At 46.7% G+C, this 15941-nt stretch overlaps 2 protein-coding genes across 2 annotated transcripts in view; one reads left to right on the forward strand and one right to left on the reverse strand.

Moving 5' to 3' along the window:
* Nucleotides 1–3: 3 nt before the first annotated feature.
* On the reverse strand, nucleotides 4–7897 carry MLX (MAX dimerization protein MLX). The gene is made up of 8 exons (XM_035136402.2): nucleotides 7826–7897; nucleotides 5741–5777; nucleotides 4953–5042; nucleotides 4257–4363; nucleotides 3943–4042; nucleotides 3489–3588; nucleotides 3035–3236; nucleotides 4–1066 (listed from the first exon to the last, which is right to left on the reverse strand). Exons 1-8 carry the CDS (start codon nucleotides 7871–7873, stop codon nucleotides 1010–1012), a joined length of 741 nt encoding a protein of 246 aa, XP_034992293.1. The 5' UTR covers nucleotides 7874–7897; the 3' UTR covers nucleotides 4–1009.
* A 1267-nt stretch (nucleotides 7898–9164) lies between these two features.
* The window catches only part of DHX8 (DEAH-box helicase 8), a 30527-nt gene continuing 23750 nt past the window's right edge, over nucleotides 9165–15941 (forward strand). The window contains exons 1-6 of the mRNA XM_035136404.2: nucleotides 9165–9347; nucleotides 12384–12469; nucleotides 12618–12690; nucleotides 13232–13314; nucleotides 13755–13864; nucleotides 15598–15900. Coding sequence (XP_034992295.1) covers nucleotides 9242–9347; nucleotides 12384–12469; nucleotides 12618–12690; nucleotides 13232–13314; nucleotides 13755–13864; nucleotides 15598–15900 — 761 coding nt within the window. The 5' untranslated portion in view covers nucleotides 9165–9241. The remainder of the gene's footprint in view (nucleotides 9348–12383; nucleotides 12470–12617; nucleotides 12691–13231; nucleotides 13315–13754; nucleotides 13865–15597; nucleotides 15901–15941) is intronic.

A 15941-nucleotide genomic window follows, 5' to 3' on the forward strand; every position in this document is an offset into this window, starting at 1 on the left:
TCATTCAAACACTTAGCAAAATTTATTAGAATTGCTTGTCATGATATAAAAAAATAGTTTTCATTTTCACAAGTGAGGTCTGTCTAAGCGAGGCCTTATCCACCAGCCAGCAGCAGATCTAGAAAGTGGTGCTTATAAAAGGACAGGGGACCCTCCTCCTTTGTAGCTACAGAACAGAAAGCAGAAGCTGCAGAGGAGGGTTGGCTTAGGCTCACTTTTGCTGCATTTTTAGAAACTGGGGGGCTCCGAGGGGCTGAAAAGGCTTCCCCTGCCATGTAAGCCTTGCCATCCTCTCTCATTCTGTGGTACTGAAGGCAAACGGTATTGTGATCCGGTCAAACAATTACAGAAGCTGGAACTGGAGAGCAAGGCTTCAGTGTTAGCATGGCTTATTGCCCTTCTGCACGGCAAGCAGAATACCTCATGTATGCAAAACACACCCATTTATTGCATAACTTGTTCAGGTCGCAGCCCTTAGTAGCCCAAACTAAATGTTGGGCAAAGGCATCTGGGTGTGTAAATAGGGTGTCTGAAAAAAACACAATAGAGAGGTGGCTTTGTTTTAAAGTGTCCACACCAAGTTAATGCCACTTAGACCAAAGCCTTATGTGTACTGAGAATTTAAGAGCCTCTGCTCCTGATTTGAGGTGAAGCGAAGGCTGGAAGAGAGCTTGAGTCCCGGTACTTGCGTACCTGTAGGAAAGGAACTTTGCTCACAATCAAACCCCAGGACTGTGCGTTGTAGATGGATTTTTATCAGACAAGCTAGGTCAACATGAAGAACACATCAGGGCCAAGGCTTGAAAGAGCGAGACCGCAGCGACTGATCCTCATGAACAGACAGCTAATTTCTTTCCTGCTCACATAAGGAGGCCGAGAGAAGGGTTTCAGAGGTCAATACAATCAATAGCCCTCCAAAAAAGCTTGAAGAGGAAGTACTGGCAGGAATAGCCTCTTGGCTACAGAGCGCCAGGCTACAACACACCCCTCCTGGGGTGCCCAAGTGTGGTCAGTAGAGCTGGCTCTTCAGTTGTTGCAGGACGCCGATCACAATGTCCCGTAGGGTCTAGGAGGGGAAAGTCCATAGGAATTTGTAAGAGGCTGGTTCAGGTTAAAGGGTATTTACTCTGGTAGGGCTGGGAAGACAGGGAAAACTAGCCTGGATGGGATTAAACCAGAACCTTTAGTTTTCAGACTCCTGACCCATGGGAATCCTCAACCTCTTAACAGGGGGACACCACAGTCTTGCTCCTTACCCTAAGGACCACCTGAGACATATTATTATTATTATTTATTTATTTATTGTTTATAACCCGCCCATCTTATGTCCCTGTTTAATCGCTGAGACCTACTGGAGGAATGCCGTTAACTGTCTCTCAAGTGAATGAGGACTGTCGGTATCTATGAAAAATTTAGCATGGCTGATCCAGCAATGTGGAATGCCCTCACGATGGAGATCAGCCAAGATACATCACATCTTATTTTTAGAAGAAGAGTTTGGATTTGATATCCCGCTTTATCACTACCCGAAGGAGTCTCAAAGCGGCTAACATTCTCCTTTCCCTTCCTCCCCCACAACAAACTCTGTGAGGTGAGTGAGGCTGAGAGACTTCAGAGAAGTGTGACTAGCCCAAGGTCACCCAGCAGCTGCATGTGGAGGAGCGGAGACGCGAACCCGGTTCCCCAGATTAGGAGCCTACCGCTCTTAACCACTACACCACACTGACTTCCTTGGGTTTACGTTGGGTGGATTTTATGTGATTGGCGACTTCCTTCTGATTTTATGTTTGCTGTATGTAGCTTAGACGTTTTCTATACGAGTTAGCAGTATACAAATCTTTTTGTAAACAAATACTACACAACAGTTGGAGGAGGAGCCAGTTGTCAAGTTCCTCAGGATCATCCTGTGTAAAGTGCTGGTAATCAAAGCCTGATGTGGCACTATCCTGAGGATCTGAGGTGGGGCGGGGGAACACTTGAAAAAGTTGAGCAGTTTATCAGCATTGAGCAACTATGGAAGAGATTTCTAGTAATGGAAGGGAAGATCTTCTATGAATACATATCTGCCTTCACATCTCGACTCCCTTCCCAAAAATTGTGCAAGTTAAAACACTCAGGTCTTACTGTTCAAACTAAATTGTGAGTTTACCTAGGTAAATGTTAATGTGGGTGCTGAATTGAGATGTTCTGGTCACAGAATTCTTCAGCAAGCAGCACAGCAGGCAGTAAAGCCAGGGCCAAAATCAGCAGGAGTGGGACATCTTAGGAGCCAAGAGGAAGTTGTGTCCATTGGGACACAACTGTACCACTTCCGCAGCACTTTGTCATCTCACTGCTGGGGACCAGGCTGGTATGAGCTACTCTGGCAGTCCTGAGTCTCAGAGCTGCATTTATTCAGTTTTCAAAATATGCAGCTGAAACCACTTGGGCACTAAATGAACCGATTATCAGACACTGGGAGAGGAAAGGCAGATGGACTGGGAGCTGCCATAGCTGGGAACACTGAGGTCCATGAGATCAGAGACCTGTTGTCTCCTGAGTCAGAATGGGGCAGAGCATGCTATAGGCTGGCCAGCCGCCCTCATCTTTTTGAGTCCAGTGATGGACAAGCAGCTCCCACGTAGGCTGAAAGCGTTATTCATACTTCTCCAAAAGGCCCATTTCCCCCCTGATTTTGCCCCTGCATTCTAGTGGAAGGGGTTAACCCTTTGCTACCTGCTCTAGTGCCCTGCTGACTTGGGAGTATTTGCATAATTAAGGTACTGTGGAAGATAAGGAAACCATTTCTCTCCTATCAGGAGTTCAATCTACCCAGTTCCAGCTGTACAAAGAGATGAACGCCATAGGCTGCTGAGTGGTACTTAGCAACAGCAGGAGGAGTTAAGGAAATCCATCTCATGACCCCTTGATCGATTCAATTTCCACCTGCTTGCCTCTGAGGCAGCACGGACTCCAAAGAGGTTAGCATGAGCAAAACAAGCACGTATTTGCTGCACGAAACTGCCAGCCGCATGCTCTCAAACTGCGGAGTTACCTGTGGCTTGCAGTGCTCTTCTATCCAGCTGAAGACACATGCCGAGAGCTCCTGAAAGCTTGTCACGGAGATGGAGGCGTTGAAGGACTGGAACAAGGAATCCATGATACCCTGGAAAACGTTGAACTTCACCTGGTCGGAGACCTGGTTCTTCCCTTCATTAGGATTGTCCTGGTGAGCTTTGACAATCTGTTCGTAGTTTCTGAAATGAATAAATGTGGCTGGTGAGCTTAGGAGAAGCGGGTTGGGCTGGAAAGACATGGAGGGCTTATTTGAACTCGGGGATGTTTTATAGCAGTTGTTGCAGCGGGGAAAGCTAAAAGCTCCAAAGAAACAGGATAGAATTGACTGCTCACAATTAAGGAGTTCACTTCCGTCCCTTATAAATATTGTAGGAACGGCTGCTACTGAAGCATGCTGTCTAATGGCATGTGTACATAACAGAGGGTCTTACATTTTCATGATTTTCAAGGCCATTACATCTTTCCGGAGCGTGGAGACCTCTTCCTCCTGCTTCTTCTTTTCCTTGTGCAAGAACTGGATATAGTCAATGGCTGAGGAGCAAAGACATCAGCGGGTTAGAAGGCAACCACAGTGGGGCTTCTCAAAACATAACCAGAACCTGTGGGCTATTCTGCTCTGTTAACTCAGGAAAGTTGCAGTCTCTCTCCCCCCTAGGAGGATGACAAGGAAGCTAGGCTCCCTTTAAGCACTAGTGCTAGTTAGACACATCTATTCAGAGTTTCATAATCTGAAAAGGAGAGCGAGCGGGCAGAGGATGAAACTGGTTTCAAGACTAGTGGGAGCTTGGCAGGAAATAAGACGGAAGATGTTAAGAAATAAGATGCACAATGCAAATGGAAGGAAGATTGAAAGCCAAACACAACCCAAGCAGTTCTTCAACTCACTTTTCTGCAACACAATTGCCTTGCTTAACTTCCCTGAGCCTATGGAGAAATCCTGCTGCTGGCATGTAGGTACAATCGACTGCAAATCGTCGTAGCCTTTCTGTAGGAGAGAGGGAGAGTGGTGTTAAAACTTACAAAGCAAGGCTCGCCCCCCCCCCCACGACAAAATGATTAGTTAAGTCAGCACACCTCCAGCCGCCATTTCTGGTTTCCCTTACTCTGCTGCTCCAGGGGAGGGGAAGTGCAAACTTGCTATGCCAGGGGGACAGAAAGGGGCATTGAGCATGGATGTGTAGGTCACCCCACTTTCTGACCTTGATGGCATCCCGCCGCTTCTGCTCAGCCTGCGTGTGGGCGCGGCGGCGGCGGTCTTTGTAGATTTCTTTATAGGCTTCCTGCTGGTAGTCGGAGTCTTCATCATCTGCAGCAGGAGAACAGGCCTTGTCAGCTAAGGGGCAAGGCAGCAGGAAGGGGCCTAAGGGAAGCGGGGGAGGGCGCCCAGCAGCTTCCTCACCGCAAGATTTCATCAGGCTCAAGTTGCTACGAGAAAACTGCACGGCGTATTGGAAGAATCGCCATTTGTAGGCTGTGAAAGTGCAAGCCAGCCTCGGATTCCTTTTCTGGAAATAAAAAGGGAATACACCCCTGCTAGGGGGCTTCCTTTTCTCTGCATTTTCACACTTCCATGGGCCACTGAGAAGGAGGGATGGGACGTTAACACCTTGCCAAAAAAGCCAGGGATTAACTGAGAATTTGGCTATGTCAAACTAGGAGTGCAGTTTCCAAAAGTCATTACCAACTAGCTGCAGGCAGGTTGGTGAACCTGACGTCCCATTTGGTAGTCCTTTAAAATATCTCTCCTTCCATGGCACCACCTTCAATTGGAATACTTAAGACACTGCCTCTCGGCTAGCCAGGAATAATGCAGGGGTACAGGTGAGAGGCTCTGTTCGCTTCACAGTTGGGAGACGAGTGACTATTCCATTGACAGAGAAGCCAGTGGGCTGTACCTGTGTTGGGTACTGAAGAGGCACTGGTGGAGCCGATGCTGTTTGCTCTTGAAACAATGCTCCCTTTCCTCCTGCTTTCCACAAAGAGTGCTGAAAGAGAAACACCACCAAAGTAGACCTGACAAGAGTGCATCCTCAACATAATTTTACTCCTTAATACCCTCTATCCACCCTACTGCATTTGCAGTTAGGGGGATAAAAGGGTTCGGTCCTCCCTCTTTGATGGCACACTTTTATGTGAAGCAGGGATTTACTGGTTGCAATTGGGCAACCGGGAGCTAAGCTACAGTACAGCGGTGTGATCTGTCTCTGGTAAGTGTATGCACGGCACAAAGGGCCCACAAAAACTAGGTCCCCATAACTGCCTGCCTCCCTCGCAATTGTCCCTTGTCATTTCATGCTTCCAGCTCAAAGATGAGGCGTCGTCCCTCTCCCATGCTAATAATATGGGTGCAATATACAGGGGCACACAGATTCACACAACCCTCCCGTTCCCAGCTGAACGCTTCCGAAGGGGCAACACGGGAGACCTTGTCCTTCCCAAATCCTGTGCGTGTCTGAGGAGGGGAGGGGAAGAGTCAGTGGCAACCACAAACTATGGCTAGCCAAGGTTTGTGGATCCAAAGCCCAGTTGAAATGCGTAGGGCCAAAACACAAATCCACCAAGGAAGGGAATACTCCTGTTAAAACACAAGGGCCCAGGGAGAAGCAGGGGAAGCAGCTACGGATATTTAGTAAGACGATAAGCAATACAAGAAGTCATGAGAATGGGGATACCAAACACTTACCAGGATCCAGCCCGTTGTCGCTAAACGTTGAGTCAACCTGGTTTGTTGTGCCACAAGAAGGGTTTGGGGGGGGAGAGGAAATAAGACAACTTTTTCTTTAGACACATGTCAATGTCTTACTTGAACTGTGGCTGGTTCTGAACAGGCATTCTTAAGCATCTCTAAAACTCATACCTCTGTGCCAAGTGCACAAAGAGGGGTGTTCAACAAATACGCTGTCATCTCATGTCAAGTAAAACTAAAACAAAATCAACCCATCGGCCCCCATTAATTTTTTTTAAACAAACCTAATTACTCTCTGTGTAGAAAGATCAAAGTGACAATGCAGGAAGCCAACCTCCTGAAAGTTTGCTTTTGCCCTCATATATTTTATAGCACTAAAGGAAGGAAAATGAAAGTTATATATTGCAGCCTCTGGATACGAGACAAGCAATATTCCTCCCTACCTCCTTCTTTTTTTTTTTAATATAATTTTTATTAGATTTTAACAAGAAATACAAAAAAAAAGAAAAAGGCACAAAAAATAAAAATAAAAAAAGACAGAAAAAACAACAACAAAACAAAACAAAAACAGATTCAGGCTTCCTCATTTCCCCTTCTTGAGTTCTTATTGTTAAAAATAGTTCTCGCATTTTCCCATTCTAACTTCACATTCTTTTTTCTAAGTTTCAACTTTTTCATTGCTATTATCCATTCTCCTTATACTTTGACCTCTTTTCTCTTAACATCCTCTCTCCAAAATTATTATTATCTAATCCCTAATCTCTTTCCCTTACCCAAAAATATATAAGATTCACATCCAAATTTATTACCCATTTACTTCCACCCACACAACAAAGTTCCCACCCCCCCTTCCCTGAAATCGAAGTCTCCAGATAAATCAGCCAGGTTCTTCATACAATCCTTAATACATTCCGAGATCAGACCATATTATTTCAGACAATACCAAATAATCCAGAACCTCTCAACCCACCCCTAGTCTGTCCCATACCAACTTTTGCCGAACTCTTGCCCCCCTCTTCTGTAATCCCATCACTTTATATCTTTGCACCTTTTCATCCTCTTTCTGCCCCCCATATTCCTCCCTACCTTCTGAGGGGGAGTGTTGGGGAGGGGGAGTGTAGCTTTGGGAAGTATCCCAGAATGTCCAACAGCAGTGCCTAAGAAAGGATCTTGGAGAACTGCTGCCAGTAAACAACACTAGGTGGGATGGCTCAGTGGTCTAAGGCAGCGTTCCTGAAACAGGAGCCTCTCAGTTTCAGGCCTTTTGGAGCAGAGGTCTCAGTGCCGAGCTTTCTCCACTCCTCTTTCATTCTGGCCCATTTGCAATGCAGCAGAAAAGGAGTAATGGGCACTATAATCTTTCCCAGCTATTTTCCTATGCACTTAGCAGCTCAAATAAACACAAACATTCAACAGGGTCTCTCTCCTTACTCTAGTAGTCTTTCCCAACTTTGGGTTTCCCCCCAGTGCCTGTTGGACTACAACACCCATCAGTCTTGACCGCTGGCCCTACTAGTTAGGGATGATGGGAGTTGTAGTCCAACATCTAGGAACCCACAGCTGAGAAAGGCTCAATCACCGTGATCGCAGAGGGAGGGTCAGTTCAGGCTGTCAAAGGGGCAGGAGGAGTCTTGAAAGCCCAGAATGCCAATCCCGGGGGAAGCAACTGCTGCTTTTTTTAAAGTCTCCTTGGCATCTTTTAATGCAATTAGGAGGCGTTGTTTATCAGCTCCATTAAGCCACGTTTAAAGTAAGCCCAGATTTCAGCTGGTTTCGTAACAAGAGAAATCCGCCCCCAAAGGCGATCAAAGCAAGCGCCTTTCTTCCCACTTCTCCCTGTTCACTGACCTGGGGGGTGGTGGTGGTTTACTTATATACACTGAAAATGCCCCAGGCCTGCTTCCCAGTGGGGAAGGGGCATTCTTCACATGCTCAGAGACACTGTCTTCAGCGCCTCGCGGGTTCTGAGCTGAGCAGGCTCCCGGGACGCACCCACCCACCCCGTCCCGTAGATCTGCCCCATGGCTTGAGCCTCAGTCCCCACCCGCTCGCCTTGCCCTTACTTCCCCCGGTCTCACTCACTCGGGCTGTCCAGGAGCTCTCCGGAGAAACGCTCGGCGGCTCCGCCATCTTTCCAGACCCTCCCCCCCCCGTCCGCCCCCGGGTCTGGCACAGCGTCACGCGTCATGCCGTGACGTCGCCCAATCAGGGCTGCGGGAGGGAAGATCTTGGAACGGAGTGCGCTCGGATGACCAGGGGAAATATTACTCCCCACCTCCCACTTAGAAGCCCTGCAGGGTCGGCCAGCCAGCCGCATTCCGTCCACCTGCACCGCAAGACTTCTCCTTCATCATCATCGTCGTCATCATCATCATCATCAATAAATTTATTGCACTAGCCAAAGGCCACGACAGGTCCCTGCAATCATTTTAAAATGTAAATCGAGCAGCTGCTAATAAAAAATAAGTGACCATGCACTGCGAGATCATCGATAGCAGGGATACCACTAGCTGAGTCGCAGTTGATGAACTTGCAATAACGTCGCCCGGTGCTATTGCTCCCACATCGGGACCAGATTGAGGGGAAGTGTGCAATAGCCTTTGCAGGGTACCCTAATGCTGGTTTGAAGCTGGGGTTGATTTGACATTCGAGTCAACACACACACACACAAACCATCAGGCTGTCTGGGCTCAAAATCGTCCCTCTTGGACACCCCTCCCTTTGCAGAAGACCCCCTTTGCAAACCGCATGCTTTAAGCCTCCATAGACTTCCAAGTCAGGCAGATGGCAATTGCAGACGTTGCAAAAGCGCAAAACAAATTTTAAACAGAAATCACAAGGAAGTAGGAGCAGAAACATCTCTCTTCGCCTGTCCGTTTTTGGGGTGGGGGGTGGGGAGGACACCAGCTGACTGGTCACAGCTAAATCATTAAAAAAAAAATACAATTCTCCCTTGATTCCTATGGACAGCCCGGGGGGAGGGAACATAAATAAAAATTATACTGAGAGCAGAACACCCATCTCTAAACTTCCGTCTAGAAAGCAACCTTTAATCAGCCTTGGTCTGATTGGACTACGACTCCCATCATCCCTAGCTAGCGGGACCAGTGTCCGGGGATGATGGGGTTTGCAGTTCAACAGCAGTTAACAATCTCGAGAAAGGCTTCCAGGTATCCCCAAACTCGGTCCTCCAGATGTTTTGGAAATAAAATTCCCATCATCCCTGACCACTGGTCCTGTTAACTAGGGATGATGGGAATTGTAGTCCCAAAACATCTGGAGGGCCAAATTTGGGGATGCCTGGCTCGTCTATATTTCCAAGTCTATGGGCAGCGCCGTAAGAAGAGGAAACCGGAAGTGACGGCTGTTGTTTTCTTTCTTCCCGATCCCCGCCCCGCCCACTTTCTCTATGATCCTTGCGCTGTAGAGGCGCCCCCGGAAGTGCCCGTCGTCGGACGCCTGGAGGCTGCGCTGGGGGCTCAGGGCGGCGGAGGCGCCATGGCGGAGCCGGTGGACGAGCTCGCTAAGCTCGAGTACCTGTCCCTGGTCTCCAAAGTCTGCACGGAGCTCGACAACCACTTGGGCATCAACGACAAGGATCTGGGTAGGCTCCGAGGGTGTAAAGGGGCCCATTTTGTCATATTGGCTGTTATTGTTTTTATCTGTAAGCCGCCTCGAGCCCACGTCGGGGGGAAAAGGCGGGGTACAAATAAATAAACAAATATATATCTATAACCATAACAGTAATAAATAATCTGTGACGTGTTAAACGTGGGGGGGGCTGTTATTATGGTTATATTTTTATGCTTCCCAACGCGGGGCACACACCTCACAGGATGGCAGTTTGATTTTTATGGGGGGGGGCAATTCGAGAATGTGTTATTAACAGTGAATTTTTTGCATTTCTTACGGTTCTAGAGGCCTCATTTGCAGTGTATAAATATATATTGTGACATACACATTTTAAAAATTAAAATCAGAATGTACACGGCAGTCACCTGGTGACAATGGAGAGGTTAATCACATTATTATTATTTAACAATTTCTTAGTGATTTCTTCCTCAGTACTTCAACTGTCCTTTTGTTCTTTCATTTTTCTCTTTCATGGATGCCATGTTCTTTGGAAGCTTATTTAGACCAAGTTAGTGACCTTTTAGGCTTCCTCCACATGAATAGGAGTTCACTTTTTGAATAATAACAATTATATGTCATAGGATTTTAGAGATGCTTAGGTGAGGCATGGCAAAAAAAAAAAAAGGTTAGTAGCCACTGGTTTAGGCTGTGCAAATGATGTTCTTAATGTTGTGCACAGCCCTGGGATCTTTGGATAAAGGGTGATATATAAATTGAATAAATAGTGAGTTTGCGAGAAGTGAGGTTACAGGGGACTAGGCCTTCTCGGTAGTGGCGCCCACCCTGTGGATGTCAAGGAAGTAAACAATTATCTGACTTTCAGAACACATATGAACAGTCAGCCCTGTTTAGGGAAGTTTTTAACGTTTGATGTTTTATTGTGTTTTTAATATTCTGTTGGAAGCCATCCAGAGTGGCTGGGGTATTATTAATAATAATAATTGTCTTGTCTGTCGGTAAAGGAAGGAGGTGAGGGAATTCTGGGATGAAAATCCTACATTTGCTGGACTGCCTTGTTCTCTCTGGAGGCTGCGTTTATGAAGCTGGGGTATTAATAAATTAATAAATAAGAATGCCAGAAGAGCCTTGCTAAATCAGGAGAATATCCCATCTAGCCCAGTACCCTGTCATCATAGTCACCAACCGGATGCCTGTGAAAAGCCTGCAAGCAGGACATGAGTCCAACAGCACTCCTTTCCCACCTGCAAATTGCAACAACTGGTATTTAGAGACTACAGTGGTACCTCGGTTTATGAACACAATTGGTTCCAGAAGTCTGTTCATAAACTGAAGCGTTCATAAACTGAAGCGAACTTTCCCATTGAAAGTAATGGAAAGTGGATTAATTTGTTGCAGACGGTCTGCGGAGTACTTAAACTGAAGCGTTCATAAACTGAAGCGAACTTTCCCATTGAAAGTAATGGAAAGTGGATTAATCCGTTCCAGATGGGTCTGCGGAGTACTCAACCTGAAGCGTACTTAACCCGAAGCATGGGTGTAATTCAGGCATCCCCAAACTGTGGCCCTCCAGATGTTTTGGCCTACAACTCCCATGATCCCTAGCTAACAGGACCAGTGGTCGGTGAAGATGGGAATTGTAGTCCAAAACATCTGGAGGGCTGAAGTTTGGGGGTGCCTGGTGTAATTGGTTCCGGAAGTCTGTTCATAAACTGAAGCGTTCATAAACTGAGGCGAACTTTCCCACTGAAAGTAATGGAAAGTGAATTAATCTGTTCCAGATGGGTCCGCGGCATTCGTAAACCGAAAATTCGTAAACCGAGGTGTTCATAAACCGAGGTTCCACTGTACTATACTTCTTATTTGGCAATCATTCGTAGCCAAGGAAGATTGTCTTCCATGAACATGGTCTTAACAGTGAGCCCGTAAGGGACCGTGAAGGCCAGTTCTGGATCCATACGTCCTTCCACAGTGGGGACATAGGTTTCCGGGCGGGAGTTGATCACAGTGAGGGTTTGCCAAACATGCCTTCCTCTTAGCATGTTTCTTCCTTTTGTTCTCCCATTGGAGCTCTTGCAGGCCATTGTTTTCCAGTTGTCGGTGTTCATACTATACTTTTTAAGATTTAGAGACACTGCCTCTGACGTTGGAGGTAGAGCATAGCCATCGTGGTTAGTAGCCATTGATATGAAGCGCTCTCATACAGAGGCAGAGGGTTAGCTCTTCCCCTCAGTCAAATTACCAATGGTGTGAATTTATGGGAAATTTTCCTGCAATGGAAAACTTCCCACTGCCCTAGATAGGTGGTTAATTGTAGCATGTTTGTATATGATGAAAGAGTGCAGTTCAGAAATAGTTGCAAAAAATAAAAATGTTCACCTATGGTCATATGACTGACAATAATGCCTTCAGTTATCATGTGACAAATGTATGCATTTTTATTTATTGTTTGTTTGATTTTTATTCTGCCTTTCCTTCAACTAGCAATGAAACAATTTTTAAAAAATCTTTGGTCCCATTTAATATCTTTTAAAAAGTTCTTTTAAATTCATTATAATCAATTCTGTTTCCCCCACCCCGAATACACCCCTACCTGTTGCCAAGCTTCTGTTGGAGATGTTCCTAAATCTGAGAGTGCCCTCCCAGGCAGGGTGGGATACGCTTCTTGACTGGCTTGCTAATGTAATCTGGACTGTTTTTATCTGTAGGCATCTATCCTTTGTTAATCTGCTATCTGCTTATAGCAGGCATCCCCAAACTTCGGCCCTCCAGATGTTTTGGACTACAATTCCCACCTTTCCTGACCACTGGTCCTGTTAGCTAGGAATCATGGGAGTTGTAGGCTAAAACATCTGGAGGGCCGCAGTTTGGGGATGCCTGGCTTATAGCATCCTGTGAATTGCTTAGAGAGTGCACTGGTTCTTCCAAGCAATATGTAGTTGGGAAATGTATATGCAGATATTTTAGGATTTGGGACCGTGCCTGCTCCAAAACAGTGTGTGCCATTTTCGCCTAACCCTTTTTCCCTTCACCCTCCAATTGTTTACAGCTGAATTTGTGATAAACCTCGCAGAGAGAAATACAACCTTTGATGCATTCAAGACAGCCTTGGTGAAGAATGGTGCTGAATTTACAGTGAGTGCCAAAATCTTTTGAAGGCAGCAGGTGCAGAGGGTGGTGTTGGTGGTTGAGCTGGTGGGGGCGGGGGGGGGGAGGAAGGATTGCAGGACCAATTAATTCTGTTTTTGCTTCTTCTTTTTTAAACCCAAATCCTATATTTCAGGATTCCCTCATTAGCAACCTGCTGCGTCTTATACAGACGATGCGACCGCCTGTAAAACCTTCCACCAGCAAAGGTAAGTGAAGCCTCACAGGCCCCTTGGCAGAATGGGGATGGAAGGGACCTAGCAGCTGCAAGTTGTGGCTAGAAATCAACCATTCATAGTTGCACAGTTCTGGAAGAGGTGTACAAATAAACAAAAATGTGGGTTAAAAACAGATACCAATATGGGATGGTACAAGCCAGATTCTGGATCAGCACAGTTGCAGTCTCTCTCACAGTTTCATAGTGTGAGCCTTTAGTAAGTGGTCTTGGGATTGCTGCCAAAATCCCACACCGTGAGTTACAGGGTTTCAGTGCACACCTTGCCATCCTCAGTGTTTGGCCTGTCAGAAGGGATCCCGTCACCTGCCTGTCACCAGGAGAAAGAGCTCCTCAAAATACAAATCAGCAATGGCCCTTCGCCTTTCCAGAGTGCAAGTAATACAGCCAAGTTAATAACATTTAGATGAAAATCTAATAGAGAAAGTAATAAAGAAAGGAGGTACATATACAGGTTAAAAATGAAATGAAATTTCAAGTCGTGTGTGTTTTCTTTTTGCTTATTATCGCTGTAGAGGCTGTAAAACCGAAAACCGAAAAAGAAAAGTACAAGGAGTTGTTTCCAGCCCTCTGTAGACCAGACAATCCCATTGTCAGGGTAGGTGGGTTTTTGTTTATTTCTGAGCTGCAGACGGGAAGAGCAGAGTGCAGAGGAATCTGGGGCAAGAGGGCACATTAGGAGCAGGGTGAGTGGGTGGGACTTGCACACAAGGGTGTGGGTTGCAGGCATAAAGGCTGGAGGGAGGACGTTTGTGAGATTAGGGAGGAGAGCCAGGCACCCCAAGTGCGGGAATGGAGTGGGGGGGGGTTGTGAATAATAGCAAAATAACAGCATTCCCAAGAAAGAACTTGCTTTCTGTTTGCTCTTGCTTCCCTGATCAGCAGCAGAATCCTAACCATGCCTACTTAAAAGCGAGTCCTACTGAATTCAACAGTGGGGTCCAAGTGTGGTAAGATTTGACTTTGGAGCCAAGAAGAACTCGGTTCTAGCTCAGCTGTCACCACATGGATCAGGGGGTTCTCTCCTTTCCTTCACAGACAATGCTGGATGAAGATGATGTGAAGGTAGCTGCCGATGCCCTCAAGGAACTGGAAGCTTTGATGCCAAATGCAGGCAAGCAGGAGAAGCACCGTAGCAGTGAGGACCAGTAAGTTTCCGGGGCTTCATCTCCTCAAAAAGGAAACTTTTTCAGTGTATTGTTTTTTTTTGGAAAAATCATAGGTGATCTAGCTCAGAGGTGGGCAGAAGGCAGGTTGGGATCTACTGGTAGGTCTTAAGAATAGCACACAGTAGATCGGCAAGAGTTTCTGATTCCCAGTTGTCGTAACAGTAGCCATGTCTAAAAGGTTCCTCTCCTCTAAATGAGCCAGGTAAAAAAGAATGGGACAGCGTGACAAAGGGTGTGTGTGGATGACGAGGTGAAAGGACGAGGTTCTGTTACTGATTGCAAATTTATTGATGGCGCATGTGCCTCTTTTTTTCTTAATTCTTAGTGCCCCTCCCAAAATAGCTATTGTTTTGCACCTACCTCTTATTGGTGGACCTCAAGATTTTACTTAAAAAATAAAGTAGATCCCAAAAGCCTGAAGTCTGCCCACCCCTGATCTAATTCAACCCTCTTATCTCAGGTAGGATAGTCCATCACAAATCCACAAATATCACCATCGTAATGGACAATATTGGAGTACAGGCCGCAGCCTGGAGAAGCTGCCAAATTTTGCCATTTTGTTTCTGTAAAAAAGGAAGAAAAGGCACCTGTCAATATTTTACTATTATCAGCCAAATTAGGTTGCCCAGCCAGACTCTGCTGCTGTCACTAATTCTTCCATGCCCAGTAGTCTTCCACTTGACTGACCAAGGAGGAGGTTGCAGTGGTGCTTTAAAAACAGTTCTCCTTGGTCTGCCAAAGTTTGTGCTTCCTTGCTTGCTTTCTCTGCTGCTCTGCAGAATCCTTTTCCAGCTCCTGTTCTTCTCCCCGGAACTGTCTTCTGCATCAGAATGCAATTCCAGCTGGCCCCTCTAACCATCATGTCCCATCCCAGAAAGGAAGAAAAGCAAAACTGCTAAAAAAATAAAAATAAATGAAGGATGCATGGATGGAGGCCAAACAAGCTACAATAAGGATGAAAATGGACAGATAACTGGAAACGTTTCCGAGCACAATTCAAAGTGTTGGTGCTGACCTTTAAAGCCCTAAATGGCCTCGGTCCAGTATACCTGAAGGAGCGTCTCCACCTCCATCATTCTGCCCGGACACTGAGGTCCCGCACCGAGGGCCTTCTGGCGGTTCCCTCGTTGCGAGAAGCCAAGTTGCAGGGAACTAGGCAGAGGGCCCTCTCGGTGGTGGCGCCTGCCCTGTGGAACGCCTTCCCAACAGATGTCAAAGAGGAAAACAACTACCAGACTTTTAGAAGACATCTGAAGGCAGCCCTGTTCAGGGAGGCTTTTAATGTTTAATAGATTACTGTGTTTTATTTTTCTGTTGGAAGCCGCCCAGAGTGGCTGGGGAAACCCAGCCAGATGGGCGGGGTAGAAATAATAAATTATTATTATTATAAAAGATATATTTTGGGGAGGGAAAACCTGTCCCACGAGAATTCTTAAAGGAAAATACTCAAATGGAGCGAGTGTTGGCAATGGAGATTGGCAGGAAAAAAAGTGGTGTGGTATTATCATTCTGGGAAGGATTGTGTTCACTAGCCCATGTGCTAGTAACCGCCTCCTACGGTAAGTAGGCCACCAGGCCTGCCCACCAGGCCTGCTTTGGTTTAACAACGGACTTCAGGAACGGGTTAAGTTCGTAAACCAAGGTACCACTGTATTGAAGTAGCGTCTGAATCAAGAGTGGATTTGAATACCCATACTTTCTGTTGTTGACAGCAAGAGAAGGCGGAGGAGCCGCAGCCGCAGCCGGGGCCGGGACCACAAGCGGAAGCGGAAGTCACCTTCTCGTTCCCGGACGAGGGAGCGGCATAAGGGGAAGTCCAGGTATCGCTCCAGGAGCAGAAGCCCCAGCTGGGACCGCAAGGAGCGGGAGAAGCCTGCAGAGAAGAACAGCGAGCGGTGGCGGGATAAGCACGTGGACCGGCCTCCACCAGAGGAGCCTTCCATCGGGGACATCTACAATGGCAAAGTCACCAGCATCATGCAGTTTGGCTGCTTTGTCCAGCTTGAAGGACTCAGGTATTTAATACAAGGTGGGCTTCGCCTTTTGCATCCATGGC

This window comes from Zootoca vivipara, chromosome 13 (assembly GCF_963506605.1).
Source record: "Zootoca vivipara chromosome 13, rZooViv1.1, whole genome shotgun sequence".
NCBI lineage: Eukaryota > Metazoa > Chordata > Lepidosauria > Squamata > Lacertidae > Zootoca > Zootoca vivipara.

What these genes read in the sequence shown, in the direction of transcription:
- MLX (XM_035136402.2), bottom strand. Translation starts at nt 7,873, where the DNA reads ATGGCGGAGCCGCCGAGCGTTTCTCCGGAGAGCTCCTGGACAGCCCGA. An exon ending in GCCTTGAAAATCATGAAAAT is followed by an intron (nt 3,237 to 3,488) that starts GTAAGACCCTCT and finishes TATTCATTTCAG; the next exon opens with AAACTACGAACAGATTGTCA. An exon ending in AAGAGCACTGCAAGCCACAG is followed by an intron (nt 1,067 to 3,034) that starts GTAACTCCGCAG and finishes TTCCCCTCCTAG; the next exon opens with ACCCTACGGGACATTGTGAT.